The 20307-nt window shown below is 38.3% G+C and overlaps 1 protein-coding gene and 1 long non-coding RNA gene across 3 annotated transcripts; both read left to right on the top strand.

Moving 5' to 3' along the window:
* The first annotated feature begins 2342 nt into the window (after positions 1-2342).
* On the top strand, positions 2343-9753 carry LOC130104196 (uncharacterized). Its single transcript, XR_008809449.1, has 2 exons — positions 2343-2983; positions 8962-9753. It is a non-coding gene; the product is annotated as an uncharacterized LOC130104196 (long non-coding RNA).
* A 14-nt stretch (positions 9754-9767) lies between these two features.
* On the top strand, positions 9768-18484 carry LOC130104112 (protein shisa-7). 2 transcript variants are annotated; one of them, XR_008809436.1, is made up of 6 exons: positions 9768-11172; positions 11456-11607; positions 12955-13020; positions 13119-13307; positions 14748-16546; positions 16652-18484. XR_008809436.1 is itself a non-coding variant. In XM_056270532.1 (5 exons), exons 1-5 carry the CDS (start codon positions 10439-10441, stop codon positions 15665-15667), a joined length of 2061 nt encoding a protein of 686 aa, XP_056126507.1. In that variant the 5' UTR covers positions 9768-10438; the 3' UTR covers positions 15668-18484. The 2 variants fall into 2 exon arrangements, 1 of the variants encoding a protein (XP_056126507.1); XM_056270532.1 differs by having other exon boundaries at positions 14748-18484.
* Positions 18485-20307: the final 1823 nt, after the last annotated feature.

Below are 20307 nucleotides of genomic sequence, written 5' to 3' on the forward strand. Positions count from 1 at the left end.
TAATGAAGAATAGTACATTGCACAGGATATGATCGTTGTGTTTGTGATGAAAGATGCAAGATCAGGAATAACAGAGAGGGGGTTCAAATGTGGTCTGAATATTATTCATGAAAAATCTGTTTTTAATGTTTTTTTGTGAGTGCATATTTGTGTGGTATTATTTTTTTTATTTTTTTCCAGTTTTTACTCAATTTGTCTGTTCTTTTATATTTTGTAGTTCACTTTTAAAAAGGCCTTTTTCCGTTTTTAAGTGAAAGGCTGATTTTACCTGACACTGATGCTTGAGAGAGAATCCTTAAAGCCTTTAGGCCAGCTGAGGTAGAGCAATGGGGCAAATAGTTAATTATGAAATGAGCCAGAAGTGGTGTTCAATCGGTCTCATCCTTGAAATAGATTTGTTTAGTTATACTTGTTGTCAATAAGAGCATTTACCCGCTGTTATATGAATACAGCTGCATTTTCCTCTGGCTCTACTGGTCTCTCTATCAAAAGGCTGTTAAGGAATCTTCTCTGGTAGTCTGTTGTTGCCCATTGTTACACTTTATGGAGCCTTTGGTTCCAAAAGATCCTCTCTAACATATGAACTTTGGGCAGGCTGTTGCTGAAACAGTTTGCCAGTGTTTCGAAAGCTTGTGGATAAACAATGGGGCATTTTGTGGCCATTTAAGTTATTTAAATTAATAAGAAATAAAAGAATTTTAGGGAGCAATTTGGTTCATTCTTTCATTTGGTATAGGGAAAAAAACATATTTGTTCTCTCCTTATGTGTGCATGTTGAACAATTGAAACTGGTTGAGAAAGTTTGAATATTATCTTTGACGTTGTGTGTTGGAAAATGATTGCAGGATGTTTTCAGAAATCAATTTACGATTTAAGTGTTTTTGCAGAATTGCACTTTTATTCCGTATCACTCGCTGTAAAAAGTGATCAGTTGACAACTTAAAAAAGTGAGGAAACACGTTGCCTTCAAATAAAATAAATAATTGAAAAAAATAAGTTATGTGGAATTGTCAGGTTCACATAACTTAATTTTTTTAAATTACGAATGAAGTTTATTTACTTAATTTTAAGCCACAGCGGGTTTCCTCTCTTTTTTAAGTTGTCAACTGATTTACAGTGTTGGCATCTTTCCGTTCAGGCTGCATTCACCTAGCACAATATTTACTTTTGAAGCATTGTATAATGATGGAGACGTTCAAAAACAAGATATTTAGTGTATTTCGCCCCTCGAAACATTTTATGCCATACTCATATTCAGAGAGCGCATTGCGGGCTGTAATTTGCGCGGGTTATGAACGGATGGTCGGTTCTCGTCGCAGGTTGCCTGAGCGGCCCACCCACCTGTATAGGAATAGCTAAGTGCACACCGGCTAATTGCTGTCTGTAGGAAGGAAAGCCGCTGAGGGGGAAGATATGAGTTTGAATTACATATATACAACAATCGAAGAAATTCAAATCGTATATTTATTTATTTAAAAAAAAAAGAGGTTTCAAATCTCTGTTGCAGACTGTAAATATGGGCCTACTAGTCTGCAAAACAGCTCGCCCTTTTCACCTGTGAGAATCTGTGTCAAGAAAAACAAATGAACTGCACCGAGTAGTTAATATTTCATGTCCTCCGTGGATTGTGTGCTGTGCTGAGAGTTGATTGCATCGCTCTCCATGGTGCTGAAATGGTTATTGACGGCTGTCGTTTAGCCGGCGGCAGAGGTTCAGCATTCAGCACCGCCGCAGAGGATGTGTGATTATCAACTCCAACTCATTTATAGCCACTAGATTAGGTGCAGATTAATTAAAGAAATATTTATTGCCGATTTAATCATGCATGCATTTGACTCGATGAGTAATCTTAGTTAGCTAAGGACTAATTAAAACAAAGTTTGTATTTATTGAAAAGAAACCCACGATGAGTATAGCTTATGGATGCGGGAATCAGATTAGCAGTTTGAATTAATGCAAAATCTTTACAGCTACCAGGTGGTAGAAATCATTTGGCAACGTGCAGTATGTATTTAAATCATTGAGCATCTTTATTTTTTTCTAATAAATATTATGTGAAGGTTAAGCTTTTACCATAGGCTGTGGCGAAGAATAGGATATGGCTGTGTCATCATGCAGGGTTGGCTTTTTTTTTTTTTGGTTGCATTTTTTTATTTGCATTTTCTTTGCTATATCCGTCACTGCCACATTCGGCAAACGCTATTATGTCTTTATTTCGATGCCTTACTGTTTTTCTGCAACCCATTCTTGTTTAAGGGTGTAAGGCATCAAGATTATTAGAGTCACAAACCAAATGACATCGTTGCCATGGCAACCGATCAGTGTGTCTCCCCTCAACACACACACACACACCATATTGCTTAGCCAGCCATAATCGTGGCAAGGATGAGAAGTAGTTTGAGAAAGGAAACACTTGAAGCGGTCTGGAATCAACGTATCAAACCCTCATCAACACCGTCTCGCGAAACCAATAAACGCACTATTCCGCGCAGCGGACCTCTGTGAGAACACCCGCCTCATTCCACCGGTGTTTCGTGACAGAGTCGGAATGTTCTTGTGTGCACACTTTGCAGGCGGCGTCGATTAACGGCAACGTTAAGGAGCAACACAGAGGTGGGGAAACATTCATGGCGCACGTTATTCTGAGCGTTATAAAAAATATATGAGGGACTTAGGCAAAGGTTATTTCACCTGGAATACTTTCACAGTACATAACGTTAACGCGCAAATAAGTTGTGCACGATCAGGTAAAAATCGATGCTTTCTCTATAGTTGCTACGAACATGGAAACAACCGGGGTAGGTGAGAGAAAATCCTTGAAAGAAATTAGTGACTGTAACTGTTGTTTTGTTGCCAAAAGACGAGACTATAATCAATAGAGGAGTGCTGCAACAGTTTGTGGAAATAATTTCCCAGCCATCATCGTCGCTCAGGGTTGAGTAAGATGCGAGACTGTCGTGAGGATCAACAGAATTCAGCTCAGGTAAGTCTCTCAAGTTGAACTATATTGCTGCATGTCATCTAATTGACTGATCAGTCGTTCACGCGCTCTATGTTTATCGAAGTTTCGTGATTTGCGCTGGGGGGAAAAACAACAACAACAACATAAATGTTCGACATGTTCATGTCACATTTTATGTTTTCAATCGTTTGCAAGCGGCCGGAGGAAGATGTTCACACATATGTGAGTGTAATGTGGCTCCACATCACCCTTCGTGTAAACATGCATTCACGCCTACGCAGACGGCCATTCATTGCTCTCGCGCTGGTTGTCATGTCCACCTACTCACCCTCGTGCGAAATACAGCTCCAGAGACACTTCGATATACGACAGTTTCACATTCAGCAACCAGAAATATATTTAAAAAACTGTTATTATTGAGGAATATGACTGTAGCGACAGCAACAAAAGTTCGATTTGTTAGGTGGGTTGCGCAGAGGACTTTTCATACAGGTTATGTTACGTTGACAGAACCACAGCCTGATGGCATTTTTGGGGGGGAACCACACAATAGGTAGCAACTATTAAAGTATAATTGTTGGTGAAAAGCACAGATGTACTAAACTATAGGAAATTGCGACAAATCTGGGATTATTTTATCTTTGTGAATTATTTTATATACAACGCCTCCTAGTTTGTTTAGTTTAAAAGAACAGGGAAAAAGTAATAGAGAAGTAATAGAGTTCAGTAATGAGGTGAACCTTTGGTAAAGATAATGTGCAAGACCTGCAGATGCCATGTTTATCATTTAAATCACTGCGCTGTAAAAAAGTATACAAGTTACGACAACATTCGTCAAAATTATTTAAGCAATTTTCAACTTCATTTATAAGTTAAACCAGATTCAGCTAATTTTTGAGTCAGTTTAATGTAATTTAAGTTGGAATGACTTAAACATCCAAGTTGATTGTACTTAAAAATTTAAGGCAGCAACTTTTTTTAAGGCAGCAAATATTTATTATTATCAGTTTTAGTAATATAGTAATATAACTGGTTTCTTTATTTCAGCTCATCATATAAATAAAGTTGGTTTTCTTGTTTGCAAATTGGCGTAAGTGAAATTTGCTGTCCATAAGGCACCATGCAGAATTTGACAGAAGCTCATTCTGTGATAATTACTCATCTCATTCCTCTAGATCTACAGAACTAAACATGGTCCATGATGCAAACAAAGTGCCTTTTTTTTTTGTCTCTTTCGCTTCTCATTGCATTCATTTGACAGCCCTTTAACCAGATCAAGACCAATGTAATACATTTTTAAAATAATATACATTTTTAATATGAGAGAATGTTATAGATGCATAAAGGCTTTAGGAGGTGATGGACTGTCCATGAATAGCCCAGAGAGTCACAGGGGTATGCAGGAAAAGGGCAAACCATTTGTCTTTTGAGAGAGAAGAGCGGGTTTAGAGGGGTAAAGGGGGTCTATTCATCCAGTCTATCTATCATTCTCTTTCTCCTTCTCTCCTTCAATACAAGCCTGAACTACTGCAGTGCTATTCTGAGAGAGAGTGAGCTGCCTCAACCCACGCACTGAATATCACAGAGAGAGAGAGAGAGGGGGAAATGGAGGGAGATAAAGAGAAGTCGAGAGAACATTCAAAACAGACATGTTTTGCAACAGGAACACAATGAAATAGATGGAAAATAGCACGATTTCCTAAAATCAGATGAATCGCCCATGATTCCTGTGTGAAACAAGCGTTTCTGACTGTTCTAGAAACTGTTTGTGAATGCGCCACATCTTCAGTTTCACATCTCTTAGAAGTCGCCCACAGTGCCTTGCTGATTGGGTGCCGTGTTCAGGAAAAGCTAATCCAGTTTGTAGAGGCGCATACTGTTTCACATAGACAAGAAGGTGTCGAAATGGCCTACGCTTTATTATAGACATGCAAATGAGAGGTTACTGTTTTTAATGTCATATAGGCTGTTCTTAGGTTTGCTCCTGTGAAAACTGTAGATGGCCCACATGAATCACTCAGCGTCACACCTGTTAAAATCGCCGTTCCATGTCTAAAAAATGTCTTCTCTATGGACCGTTGACAGTTGTGTGCAAAATACAATGGTGAAAAACAGAAAAAAACATTCTTCCCACGTAGGTCGCTTGTTGCACTGTATGTGCAAAATTCGTAATTGCATATCTGCCAATGCAAAGTCCTTTCTAAATTAGTCCTTTCTCCATATTAATTATGCGCAAAATGGGGGCAAAACCACAAGCAGGTTATGTTCTGCTAATTAGGAATATTTTGTTATCAGCAGCAGCCATTAAGAGAATTTTTAAAAGCCTTTTTGCAACATTCATCAAGTTCCCAGCATTACATAAGACAATAGTCTGACCATTCAAATATTTTTTTTTTAATAGATCAAAATGTTGTATCATATTTCAGTCATCACAGTAACTAAACCTGTTTTTACATTAAAACATTTTGCCACATATTTAAATGTAATGAATAGTATAATATAATATTTGTATACAATATTTGCATTAACTTTAATCTTAGCAGTTCTTGTACCCAGATTTATGGTCTTAATATTTAGTTTATTACTTTCCAAAATAATTCAAAGAATAATTAGCTTATGTTGTTTTATTTAATAACTGAGTTTCTCTTTTTTTTTTTTTTTTTTCTGGATTTGAGCCTGTGTACCATTGTGTATTCCGGTGCCTATGTATTTCGAAATAATACCTGCATTTAGTTTTTTTTTCCCTTGTTTTTCGGTCAATAGTTTAATAATTTAGCAGAACCAGCTTGATGCCACACCGCCACTGTAGACGTAATGCATAACCACTATTGCTAAGATGAGAGCGCAGCCTGCAGCAGCCAGGCACATGTATAATTTCATGGCTAATGCTGTATTTCTTGCAGATTTTTATGTGGCTTCGATCTGTGCAGTTTTCCTCATTACATCAAAAACGTGTTGTTGGCATTGACTTGTTGATCTGCGACAACAGATTTAGTGTATTCACTCTTTTCAAGGGCTGTACATTTTATATACCTGTAAAATGCATAGTTGGAGAACGTGTATTGTATGCCATATGAGAGCGTGTTAATGTTCCTGTGTGAGCCAGGATACTGTCTATGTAGCACTGTATGTTCCCGGTGTTGTGTATTGTGTGTACTGTGTGCGTATGTGTGTTAGTAAGTGGTGTCACTGAATGCTCTCCATTCTCTTCCACCCACACACTGCCCTCCCACATACACACACACAAACACACAAAGCACCTCTCCTCTGTCATACCTCTGGCTCTGTGCACTTCTGTTATGCTGTACTCATATTTAAATCTCTACCCTGCACTTATCTCTCTTTTCTTTCGTACTTTTCCCAACCTTCTTTTATCCGCTCGATGGTTTTCAACGGGCCCTTACAATTGTGAAAAATAAAGCATATAGCTATTGATTACAGAATAACTTTAGCATAACACCGTCTCTTTTACTTCCTCTCAAACATTCTGACACATAGACATAGTGTCAGGAAAGCATCTCTCTCTCTCTCTCTCTCTCTCTCTCTCTCTCTCTCTCTCTCTCTCTCTCTCTCTCTCTCTCTCTTTCTCTCGCTCTACCCCCTCCCTCGTGTCATGCATCATGCATCATGCTATGCTCTCTGAAAAGGACTGATCACTATTTGTTCAGATTATTGCTACTATTCACTTCTCTCAATGCTTCTGATTCATAGTGACTTGTTGTAACACGTTAGACAAATGGTCATCACACCATCTCTTCTTTTCTTTCTCAGTGTCATGAGCTGAAATCTGCAGCTGTACTGCATTTAGTACAAATGTTAGATTTAAGTTTAAGATTTAAGGGGTGTGTATATTAAATGCAATCTATCTTAATCTTGCTTGAATTTAAATGTAGATATTACATCTGTTTCTAAATGTTAAGTCCCCATGAAATCAATATTTACAGTTCTTGTTTTTTTCTAAACGTCTTCTCTGATGACTTGTGTTTTTCGGCGCGAGGATGGGAAAACCTTTCACAATGATCCAATCAAATCCCGAAAAATAAAGTCCTTCGAGAAGCCGTTTCACTCGGATATACGTCACAATAGGGAAGAAAAGACTATTGCAACTTGTTTCATGCCGACTTTAAATGTATAGGCCTATATATTCAAAGTATATTACTTTTACTGTGAAGTATGTTTTTTTAAGAACTTTTACTTCAGTGCTTAATATCTTAGTTTTTACTCCATTAGCCTACACTGCAGAAAATCATAGCATTCCTCATTATTTTGACGTAAAGAAATCAAATGCGCTTATAAATGTGGTGATGAGTTGTTGTTTTTATGAGCCATTTAAAAAAAAAAAATTTTTGGACCTTTCAAACTGCTGAATTCATAACTGCATACTAACATACTACATTTACTATTTCTGCCATAGAAAGATATGGTAAAAAGCTAAGCATAGTATGCAGTTCCGAATTCAGCTTGGTTTTATTCGATTTAGGAACGATTTATGTATTCATGAATCTGGAATGATCCATTTGCCGCAGTTCTAAAATCTCACTGATTCAGATTTCCGGTGGAAACGACGTTTGGCCAAATTTGATTCAAAACGATCAAAGAACCAGAACTAATTTGATGCTCAGAGTGTATGTAGAGATGATTTTACCGATAAGGCTAAAACGCAAGTTAGCTTGCTACTGTAATGATGAGATTTTCTAGTGTGTATTGAAAATGCAAATCATATTTAGGCTATAAACAACTCTAAGATGTTTATGTGCTAAAATTATTTAAGTTGTTAAAAAGCTTGTTGTGTTTAATGTTCAAGACTCATTTCATCGACATATTTTGAGGTTGTTTTCACTTGTTTCACAGACTTCTTAGTAACTTCGATTTAACCCCTTAACTGTCAGCGTCCCGCTAGCTTTTTTATTGCCTTATTTTCCTATCACACCGTTTTGAAATCGGACAATGCGTTTCTAAAAAAAGTGCTTTTAAAACAGGAAACAGTACTTTTAGGGCTCCTCGTCCTGGTATCGGTGTCATGGCGGTGTCATGTTTATAATCAAAATATTTTCTAATCTTGACAAAACACATATTTGTTCCATATTTGGCGAGTGTTTTGTGATAGAAGTGATTTTGTGACAGAATTCATTAATTTGTTACAGGAGAAGGCATTTAAAAAAAAAAAAGTCAATGGAATGCGGGTGTGACCCGGTGGCTACTTTTGGTATAGCGCCTAAACAAAATCTCATAGGAACTTCAATTTTAAAACAAAACATGGTTAGACATCTGGCTTTGATTTTATAGCAATTTTAGAGTAACAATTATTTTGTAAATATATTTTTTGTATAAAATAAAAATGGTTTAGTACAGTTAATTTGTTTTACAGTCAACTTAAACTTGTATAACTTTTTACACTTTCATTTGAAGTGCTTGCACTTCAGCAATAATCTGCTGGCTGGGTGTCTTCTTTAAAAAGAGACCTATTTTTTAAAAATCTCTTGTACTCTTTATGTCCGTGATTAAAGCATTTTGAAAGGGCTTGTCTGGAGTCTGTCTGGTCACTGCTGCGCAGAAGGTTAGTGGAACACTAGAGACCTTATTCCCAAGTGATCGTGTTTTTAAGGGGCGAGACTTTGTCCGACTCAGCAAGACCTCAATTAGGTGATGCACTCGAGTATAAATTTGTAAGCGTCGATTAGGAGACACTACGCTTGGGTGTCGATTAGGAGACGCCCCAGGTTAACTTAAGTCAGGTGCGTAGGGGAATTTCTACCACAAAACATACAGTCCAACCCCATAAAAATCTCTTTTGTGTTGAATTCTGTGGATTCTATATTGATTGCATTAGTTGCCGCATACCTTTTTTCTGTCACTTGCCATATGTGTCACAATGAAAATAATAGGCTGCCATGCAGATGACAAGCTAACTATGATCTTTCAAAAACTTTCACTGATCTCTGTGTGTGTGTGTGTGTGTGCATGTAGGATGTAACATCAGTGTGTTGATTTCTTTTCAGAGGCACATCGCTTGATAACTGAACACTTCATAACTGCCAGTGGATTCCAAGATCAACCCTGCAAAAATCGTGAGGAAACAGCCATGTCCACACCATGGGATTTTAAACCATTTCACCAAGAGCAAACGATTCTCAGTGAAAACTGGGCTTATCTTAAAGGCATATCTGCAGCGTGAATCTTAAGAAACTGGAAAGAGACTGGAAGGTTTACATAGTCACCCTCCTTGGAAATATTGTAAAGACAATCAGCCCTGAAAACGTTTTACGTCTTTACTGCCATCCGTTTTTTTTTGTGTGTGTGTTTGTCTGTGTCATCGGTTTATTGAACATTCTCACCTAAAATACGTGAAGAAGGGCATACATTTGATGACTCAATTCATATCTGATTTCTTTCAACTATTTTAAATTTGCACACCGGATTATTCATTTGGTCTTTCTTTACATGCTGAATGAGGATATGCACATTCATTTTAGTTCAGTAATGTAGAGGTTTGCAGGCAGAGATGCTGAACAAACTCAAAATGATTCCTCATCACACTGCCCTCAAACCCTCAAAGGAGTTCACCATTCTGAGTAGTCCTGTTAACACGTAAACAAGAACAAGAAGATTAGTTTCTGAGGTTGTTTTTTTTTTCACCAAGTGTATGGAAATTGTTTATACTAGTTAATAATAGTAAACATTCAGGGAGCATAACCGGTCAGGGAAATCTGCTTAAAGACTAAGTGCCATTGCTGAATGTAAGGAGTGCCCAAATAAAATAAAATAAATTGTGAAGACAAGCAAAACTTTAGTTTACATTTTGCCCCTTTCTCTTAAATGAAACTTTCATCCTGATAAGTGCCAAAACAGAGAATTAAACCTAAATACTTCTAATGTACACAGTTATACTACAACTTAAATGCCTTTATGTGTCATGAAAATACTAGATATTGAAGTAATAGGAGGACAGTAACGAGAAGCCATTTTGTGTGTCTGTGGATATGTGAAAATGTATACTTTTGAAGAAAGCCACAAAAGGGAATATTTGCCTTGTTAATGCATTCAGAACAGGCAATTTGTTAAATATTCTTTTATTTCCTGTTTATACAAAAACTAGCCAATTGTACGTTGCCTGCTCAGAATATTGTCAGCATTTGGATTGTTTTGCATATTGTTCAGGTTTTCCAGCTATATGCTGGATGGAAACTCTGCATGATGAGAGAATACGTGTTGTATAACTCACCTTGAAGCTGAAAGCACATCAAAATAGTTTTGTTTTTTTCTCAGATTGTGACGCTTCACATCGTACACTTTTATCAGACTTTGAGAACAGATTTGTCTTTCAAGACTGTTTTGATATAGACTCAGATTTCATACGTCGGAGGGCTGCTACAAGAATATTTTACATACAGCACTAAGCAGGCTGTTATTACAAAATTCGGCATTGTGCGGTGGGTTGAGTCAGCGAGAGAAAATAGCAGCATTAGTCATGTAAAGATGATGCCCACCTTGGAAGCTCGAGTACGTGTCATTATTCTCTTCCTGCTAATCGCTGTCCCACTTAACGTTTCCTCGGCGAGTGTCCCGGGCCCCTCCAGAAACGTAACAAATGGGCCCATCACCATCACCCCGACGCCCAGCCCCAGATCTCAAGGTAGGGGCTTTCTTTACCCCCTTTCTAAAAGCGGTGGGAGTATGCGAGGGAAGTCCATGAATCGTCGGCCAAAGCAGCCAGCTGGAGTGGCAGAAATGCCCCTCCGGCCGCTGCCTCAGATAATGCTGCCAAAGAATGTAACGACTGATGCACTGAAGGCCCCTTTCGGAGCAGCGAAGGTAGCTCCGCCTCCTCGCAAACTGGTGGAAGTTGACGTGTGTCGAGGTTATTATGATGTCATGGGGCAGTATGACCTCACCTTTAACTGCTCCAAGGATGACTTCATCTACTGCTGTGGGACCTGCCATTATCGATTTTGTTGTCCAGACCGCACTCGAAGGCTGGACCAGAACGTCTGCCACAACTACCATTCCCCTGTGTGGGCCAATACAGCCCCCCCAGCGACCAGGCCCCCACTGCCTGCTTATCCGGACCTCAGCCGCATCGAACAGAGCAACAACACCGTCTACGTCATCGGTGGAGTCATCTCGTTTACTGTGGCAGTGGCAGTGGCCATTAAAGTGGCATTCCACAAGGCATCACGGCAGCCTAGGAACCGAGAACTCAACATGCCAAGGTAAGAGTTTATGTCTAAAAGGATGTCAAATCGACCTTAAATTGTATTTCTAGATCAGTGTGGTTTTCAATCCTGGTCCTGTGGACCCATCGCTCTGCACATTTTGTATGTCTCTTATCTGTCTCACTTCAGTTCATGGAGTTCTCACCTAATGAGCTGATGATCTCAATCAGGTGTGTTCAATAAGGGAGACATACTAAATGTGTAGAGCGGTGGGTCCCCAGGACCAGGGGCGAAAACCAATGCTCTATAGACTAATCATTTCTACATCCTTCCCTGTCAGGGCTCTTGTGGAAATGTTGCGTCACCAGTCGAGTCCAGTTCAAGAGGGAGAGAGAAACAACAGCGTAGCCTTGGGAACTGGAGGAGGAGAGGGGACACTTGGACGACCCCCGAAAAATCTATATCCCACACTACAGAGTAAAGATAACAGACGTGAGTGGAAAACTCCAAAAAAACTATTCATTCAGATTGATGATTTAGTTAGCCTAGTTACCCTATATATTATGATGAATAATGATGAGGTTTGAAATGCACATCTTATACATTATTAATAATCCAATAAGTCCATCACAGTTAGAATGTTAAGAATCATAATAATTATTTAATTCAATTATAAAACAACAGCAACAACATGCCACTGTGGGGGTTCTGCCCCATTTTTCAGGGGGACATTTTACCCCAAAGGGTTCACTTTAACTTTTCATTTGAAAATGAAAACAAACAAACAAACAAACAAAAAAAACAATATTTGTTACTGTACACACCATCATCCTGAATTTGTGTATCCAAATATTAACAAAAAAGCCATAAAGAACTTTAATATGAAAATTAAATTCACAGGTCACCATCATTTAGTGACAAAAAGTAGGCAAAACCCTTTAACTCCAATAACTGTTCAAATGTAAGAAAACTCACAAATAGTGATGTACATATGAAATATTGAACTGTAAAAAAATATATGATCAATAAGTTCACAAATGTTCACAAAAACATTGTTACATTGCTTTAACTGATCAAAATAAGTTTTCACCATTTTTACCTTTTTTTATATAAGTTATAATAGATTCAACTCATTTTTATGTCAGTTTAATGTCATTTAAATTGAAATAACTTAAACATCCAAGTTGATTGAACTTTGAACGGATTGCAGTCATTTCAACTCGTTTTGTCTAGTTGAATCTTGTATAACTTAAAAATGAAATTGAAATTGGTTACTTGATGAAGTTAAAGTAATGGGAAAAAAACCATACAATAATGTTGCCATTATTACAGTATTTGACTTTGTATGAAATCCTATTTCTACATGGATAAAAAGCCAATTAGTCGCATGTCACCAGCTATAATATGAAATAAAGTGTCTTGGGTCAAAAATTCATTAATATTCAATAATTGTATTAAATTTGCACTAATTTTACCCTCATGGACCTGGTTGCAGTTTGCAGGTATTGTTGCATTATATGTCATACAGAGTTCCTTTCATGTTTCCATCTCAGCTTGAGTCTTGTGAACAACCAACTGTATAAATTCAGGACAACAAAGGAACATAGGGAAAAAGCAAAAGCCAAATGATGAAAGGGCATTTGTGAATTATTTAGCACGAAGCTGTATATGATGGCATTAGAATGAACAGACGGCGAAAAATGTTCAACACATTGTGGAGCTAGAAAGAGCTCAATAGGGAAACATTTATAGTATTAGATGGATAAATGTGTTTTGTAAATTCATACTAAATGTAAATTATTCGCAAAGACATGCCTTTGCCTTTTTTCTTATTCACAGTGGGGAATATACAGCATAACTTCATCCATACCACAGGCTCCAGTCCCAAACATACAGCCACCATCGGTAGGTAAAACCAACAATTCTACAAAGTTGTATGTATATTCTGAACGGCTGAGTTTGAAATAACCTCAAGGTCCATCATTGCATATGTGTCTTTAAAGAGCGTGGATCACGTATGAACAACATGCAGATGGCCACCGGTGGCACATTGAAGCCCAGTAAGCATACTAACGCCATGAAGCCCCAGCCGTCCTTCCATCACTCCCTACATAACCTGGCACAGCTGCCACCCTCGTATGAAGCCGCCATGAAGCCTGAGATCAACAGATACTCATCTCTCAAGCGTCTGGGTGAGTGCTTTATTACCATTGGAGAGGAAGATTCTTATCTTGAGGAAATTATGTTTTGTAAGAATTACATAAAAGGTTGGCATGATTGCTTTCTTATTATAGCCAACATCATTTCAAAGGCATAAAGCCAATTCAGAAGCAATAAGGAGAAAAAGATGGACGAATATCAAAAACAGTGTGACATTTAGAACTGTTGTGTTTTGAAGGAGAAATTACCTGCTCGATGATGAGGATATAGTCTCATGTGGGGCTCAGAATGTTGCGGAAAATTATCTGTACGCTTGGGTTTTTATTTAAAGCAGTGTCAGTGTTTCATTGGATAGCTTGGGGGATATAAATGTTTGTGAGGGTCATTTTAATGAGGGCAAACCATAGCAAAGCGCCCGCAATCTTGTACAGACGCATAAAGCCTTAAGGCCTCTCTCTCAGCTAGACATCAAACCTCCTGGGAAGTGTGAGTTACAGTTGGATGACAAGAAAGTTCTGCACAGGCGAAGGTTATACAGGCTGATACAATGACTCAGACTTAATCAGCCGAAAGATGAAATGGCTCAAGATACAGGATAAAATAGGATTGTATTAATATTGTTAAATTAATTGAATCATGATTCACATTAAACACATAGTCCTGGGATGGATGTTGAAGAATTTATATTAAGAGTTAAGTAGGTTGTGATGAACCTTTTAATGACATTCTAGCTTGTAGCTCAAATCCTGTAAACATTTTAGTTGTGCACCCATTTTTATTCGGGATACACAGTATATTGATACCATATTGGTTATTGGCCAATATTAGAGAGTAATTAGTTATCAGTATTGGATCTAGATTATGCTTGCCGTCATCTAATGCTTTAATCTTTAAAAACACTGATAATTTACTTAGTGTAGTGCTAATAATAAACACTTTTAAATGTGTTCTTAAAGGGTTAGTTCACCCAAAAATGAAAATTCTGTCAGTAATTACTCGCCCTCATGTTGTTCCAACCCCGTAAGACTTTCGGTCATCTTCGGAACACAAATTAAGATATTTTTGATTAAATCTGAGAGCTGGATCACTCCTCCATAGGCTTCTTAAGGGATCGAAACTGACCGGCCCAAAAGTTATGAAAGACATCGTTAAAATAGTCCAAGTGACTACAGTGGCTCAACCCTAAGTTTATAAAGTGACGAGAATACTTTTTGTGCGCAAAAAAACAAACAAAAACAACGACTTTATTCAACTAATCATTCCTTCTCTGTACGGCTGTGATATTTCACGTTTACTGAAAATGACTGAAAATTAATTATTTTTATAAATGTATTACATTTTTCTAAAAATATACATTTTTATAATTATCAACCCTTCATATTAGAGATTATTAATATCGGTGCATCCCTAATGTTTATTCTTTTCTTGCCTAATTTTCGGATCTTTTTAAACATGTTTTCCTCCACCTACAGAGAAAGGAGGATTGGAGGAATATTCAGGTTACTGTACCACCAAACGGAGGCCCAACAACGCCCCTCCCTCCTTTCATTCCTCCCAGCATCACCTTCCCTGGGGTGGCGACTACACGCTGGGGGGAAGAGGCACGCTTCCCAACCGTGCCACTCGTCCTCGAATACCTCATCCGCAGTCTGCCCCAAGCCACACCCCGAATCCTTACCCTCTGGAACCCCCGGAATCAAAGCAAAATCAGAATTACGATACGCTTTCCAAACCGCCACGTCGCGTCAAGTCAACGGACCAGCTCCTTGCCCTCGCTGACGGCAGCACCTTATCAAGGCTCTCGAAGAACCAGCAGCATCAATACTACAAAGCCATGGCCACTGCATCAAAGAACTCCAATAACCAGAACACCCTGAAGAAGTCCAAGGAGAGGCTGCTGATGTCACCAGACCATCTACAGGAGGAGATAGGCGGGGATGAGTATGGCGGAAGCGGGATGGGTATGGGAATGGGCGACTACACGGGCGGAGGGGGAGGCGGAATGGTGCCCACCCTGCCCCGCGTCAGCCACCAGAAAGCTCAATCGCAGCAGAATGTCTGTGCCACGCCATCACTCGACCGTCACCACATGATCAAGATGAACTCGCACCCGACGTCGGGGCGAGAGCAGGAGCGGAATTCGGCTGCGATGTCAGGTCACCTGGGAGGAGGCGGGGTTGGAGGAGTGGCATGGGGCGACATGCCAGGAACAGGAGTTGTCATGGGAACAGGGACTCTTGGTGGACACAGTGCCAGGAGGCTTGCATTTGCAGCTAAAAGGCAAAATACCATTGAACAACTTCACTTCATCCCCGGTGGAGGGGGAAGTGGAGGAGGAGTGGCATCCAACCAAGGGGTTAGAACAGGAAGCAAGAATGAGGTTACTGTGTGAGCAAGAGGCTGGAGAGGCTAAGGAGGGAATGGAGAAGATGGGTGAGAGATAGACTGTGTGAAGAGTTGGAGGATGGTAAAGGGACTGTGGGAGAGAGAGAGTGGGCGGAAGAGGGAGAGAAATAACGAGAGAAAAGAGAAAAGGAGTAGGAGGATGGGAAAGGAATAAGAGAAACAGATTTTGAAGTAGGGGGCCACGAAGTGGGAGAAACTACGCAGAGAGCGAAGTGGCACCATATTTTTTACATATACATATTGTATATAGTGGCAAATTCACAACATAAGATTAGATAACAACAGTTATAAGTCAGGTTTGATAGAGCTTCAAAGTTTTTGTGCTTTTTACGTTCATGAAATTGCCGCTATAATTATGATCAAAGCTGCCATATACAACTATTTATTTGTGTAAATTTTGCCTATAAATCTACCGCATAGAATATCAATAGAGTGTAATATAAATTCCACATGATGTGGACATTTTTTCAAATCTTTATGTCATGTTTTTATCCTCAAATATCTTACATTATTACACATTACAGATATAGCTGCTATGGAGCCATATATTTCAGAGAATGGCTTTTATCTTATAACTATGATGGAACTACTGGAAGACTAATAATTAACATCTGCATAAGAGGAACCAGTTGAACGTGGAGCGCTCATCCAAACTGATGAATTGCAAAGCTACTTACAGTTGGACAAACGTAATGCTGGATCTTATCTCTTTTTAAACCCTAATCCATTTCTTCATAATGAGGAAGTGCGGCAGGGTTTTTACAAGGTATGTCAAAAGGAATTATGAAATTGAACAATTGGAGGAGCATATCCAAAAACTCTGAAGAATTTGATGAACTCATTTGATGAATTAATTTTGAATACCGTAAGATAAAGAAAGTAAGCCTTACCATACATTGTTACACCTGCATCTTATTCAGTGTGAATTTAAAATGGATGTACCAAGTGAGTTTCTTTTCAATTTGTTTAGGTGGAATCCTGAAAATAGTACACAAGAAGTTTCCTCAAGTTTGCCCTTCAGTACATCACTGGAGATTGCTTTGAACTATCGATGAAAGCCATTCTGGGACACAATTGGGCAGAAAAGCCCAGATGAAAACCAAGAGAAATGTCTGACAATCATCTTTTTTCTCCATCTTAAAAAGACTCATTAATGATCAATGGCACTTTGTTTGGATTCTGAGCCACCACTTTCTACAATGTCCAAGTGCTGGGATTTGCAAGGGAGATTCATCATAAGGGACGCTGGACTACCAAAAGCACAAGAATACATTCGATTTATGTAATGCTGGGTACATACACATTTATGCTCCTTTTAGGTATACTGTGTAGACAAACGGTTCACCTTAAGCTATTAAATATGGATCTGAGATGAAGACGACTACTCAAGAGTAGGGGTACTCATCAATGTATTTGTATGTTATGATATTCTGGCATAAAATTAGTGCATAACATGGCGGTACCATTATCTCGCTCAGGTGTTGGTTGGCATTTGCATAAAGACAAACCTCCTGGACTGCTTTTTGAATCTCCATGTTGAAGCCATGTGTATATGCTGTTAAAACTGAGACTCTGCGAACAGTCTGAGGATACAGGCATGCCAAAACAGCTAACCTGTATTTTTCGAATCTGCTGTTACCGAGAATGACCACGACACGTCATACCTAATATCTTCATAACCAATAACGCTTATCAATATTAAGGGCTATACAACACACATGCGTTAGTGGTACAGCTGTTACCCACAGCTTAATCATTATTCAATGATAATAATCTCATTATTTACCAAAAAAAGATATTAAAATAGTAAGTAAATATTACAATGAAAAATGTAAAGTGAGATTGTTCGCAGAAGAGCCAGATATAATTACTGTATGGTTCTGACCTCTGAAAAATAGAGCTCATTTAACCAATGAAAACTAATCAATTTACATTGTAAAACCACCAACTGGTCTTTTTTATTATTATTGTCATAGACTTTTAACCTCTTGGTTAATTTTCAGTGTAATGAAACTGAACAGTATAAGTTACGGACTATTTGAATATTTATGCCTCCCAGTAAAAGTGTTAAGGAGTAGTTTATATCACATCAGCATCAGGATTGGTGGTAACACATTCATTTAACTTTTCACTGGAAATAGTGTGTATCTTAATGAATTATGAATACAACTTAAAGACAATCTTCCTAACAGCTCTGTAATACATTGGTGTTTGTTATTGTCATTACTATGACAGTTAATATTATGGTTATTGGTGAAATTTCTTCTTGTTGTTATGGTTATCTTATGATTATGATGGTGATTTTTTTCCTCTGTGGTTTTAGTGTTTACTTGTTTTAGATATCTTTCTCATGAAATTCTTTTGAAATTATGAGTAGAAAATAGAAGCACAAACATCAAAGCCACTCATTGTTTGCCAATTCTTCATGCATTCCTGATGATGAGGAGTGCCTTCGAAAATTTCTGTGTGATGTCACATTGTAATTGTTCTAAGCCTGCAAATGTCATTACTTGTTGCAGAGACATCACAATGGGTTTATAAATGATGTCATAGGATGTATGTTGTATGTGTGTAACCGAATGTCTTTTTGTTAAGTGAAATTTCAACTTTTTAATGTTTCTTTCAGGGACAATTAGAACAGATGAATCAATTTAGTATTTTCTTTGCCATAAAAAGTCTGTAGCAATGTCTGTTTTGTATCCACAAGCCATAATTATGAAAATGTTTATGAAATTTATTCACAAGGCTGCAGAAAATAACAAACATTGGATGTGCAAATAAAGCCCTGAAGCATTTGATGGTAGCTTACAATGGAATGAGCATTGGTTGCACAAGCAAAGCGGGACAGTGAAGACTGAAACCCGGGAAAACAGCACTGAGTTCATGTCTTGAAATGTTTAAGCACAAACATAGAATGAATGTTTGGGTAAAACACTTCAAATCAAACATCATAAGTATTATTATGTAACTATTATAACAAATGCCCTGAAATAATAACATATAGACTACACTGCATTCTCAACTTGATTTCCATACAGGTTAAATTTCACCTTTTTAAAATAAAGTCAAATGATGAAACTGTTGCCTCGAATGTCTGATGACACAGGTCAAAAGAAAAACAGAACGTTTAAATTCTTCCTGATGTCAGCATTTACTATACAATGTTTACACACTTATTTTCCATGAAGCATCAGACTGGATAAGCAATTCCAAGGCAGCCATTTTGATAAGGACCAGCCTTTGAATTTGAGCTGCCAGGATGTAATAAAATGGCCACTGTAAGAGCTTTTAAGGTACAAACAAGCTGCTAAAGAAATCATAGAATATATGAATAATGAATTTAGAACATTATATCAGGTAATATATTCGCCGAGTTGTAATTCGAATTTACCTCATATTTTACGAGCTGGCTAACATGCCAAATTTGACTGCGCAACAACAACACCGAAAATGCTTACTTGAAAGCTAACCGCAAATATCATACAGCTAAAAGGCAAACAAATGATATCGTTATAAGTAGCTCCTATTATTAAGGACGCTGATATTATGAGTGCGCTAGTTTCAGACACAGTACTGCCTGCCTCCACCACAAATACAGAACATAGCGGACTGAAGACGGGGTAGGCGGAAGTGTTCCAAGGTCCGGAAACGACTAATGATAAAATCACACACGTCACTCGTTCCTCTCTAAAACACCAACATAGACCGTGCAAAATATTTTAGCCGACAAAAAAAAGCAAACGCAAAATAAAAAAGTAATCGGTCGTAATACCGTTTGATGCATTTTCACAGGATATAAGTACGATAAGTGCATCTGTTTTAAATTATAAGGGACACTCGGTCTCATGCTATCGCACCACGGTTGCAGTGGTAACAGAGTCTGCTAACTAGCTGTAGCTAGAAGGCTAACCACTGGAAAACAGCGCAGAGCTGCTGGGGTACATGAACGAGGGGGGCAGGGTGGGAGAGAGAATAGCAGGCCCCGTTCATCTTGACCAGGCTAAAAGATGGATGCGTAGGTAAAAGGCCTATTTTATTGTCTCGACTATTATTTAATTATGTCTAATTTACTTGCACAATAATACAGTTTTGCTCATGCATTATCTGGCTTGCTGTTAGGTCGCGCATATCATGACGGCAAGCTAAGCCGTGTCCCTTTGCTAAATGTGTAGTATTAGCCAGCTGTTTTGCATGCTAGTTGTTTCACATAGCCACAGCGCTAAAATATTTCGCGTCCATTAATACGCAGAAGATATTTTTAAAGCACTATTGACTTTTGAAGTGCATTTTCCCCATCGTAGACAATTTTCCATTAGGGAGTCTGTCGAAATGGACCTTTTCTTTAGTTATACGCGATGCAATCGGAAGATGTAAAAATTGCATGAAATTCACCTCTACCCCTGACGATTCACACTGCACTCAGCATCTTTTCCGCACAATGCTAACTGCTCAGAATGTAAGATGAAGTGATAGAAAACACTCGCAACGTTTCAATATAAGAAAGCCGTGTAAATATTTGAATATGTGTCTTAACTTACTGTTTTCATTGCGCATATCGTCTGAAATCGTATTTTACAGTAGCCTACTTTTGTTTAGTATCGTGTTGTGACTGTTAAATGACATTCG

Source organism: Rhinichthys klamathensis, unplaced genomic scaffold, assembly GCF_029890125.1.
Source record: "Rhinichthys klamathensis goyatoka isolate OS25496 unplaced genomic scaffold, OSU_Roscu_1.1 h1tg000013l_1, whole genome shotgun sequence".
Lineage (NCBI taxonomy): Eukaryota > Metazoa > Chordata > Actinopteri > Cypriniformes > Leuciscidae > Rhinichthys > Rhinichthys klamathensis.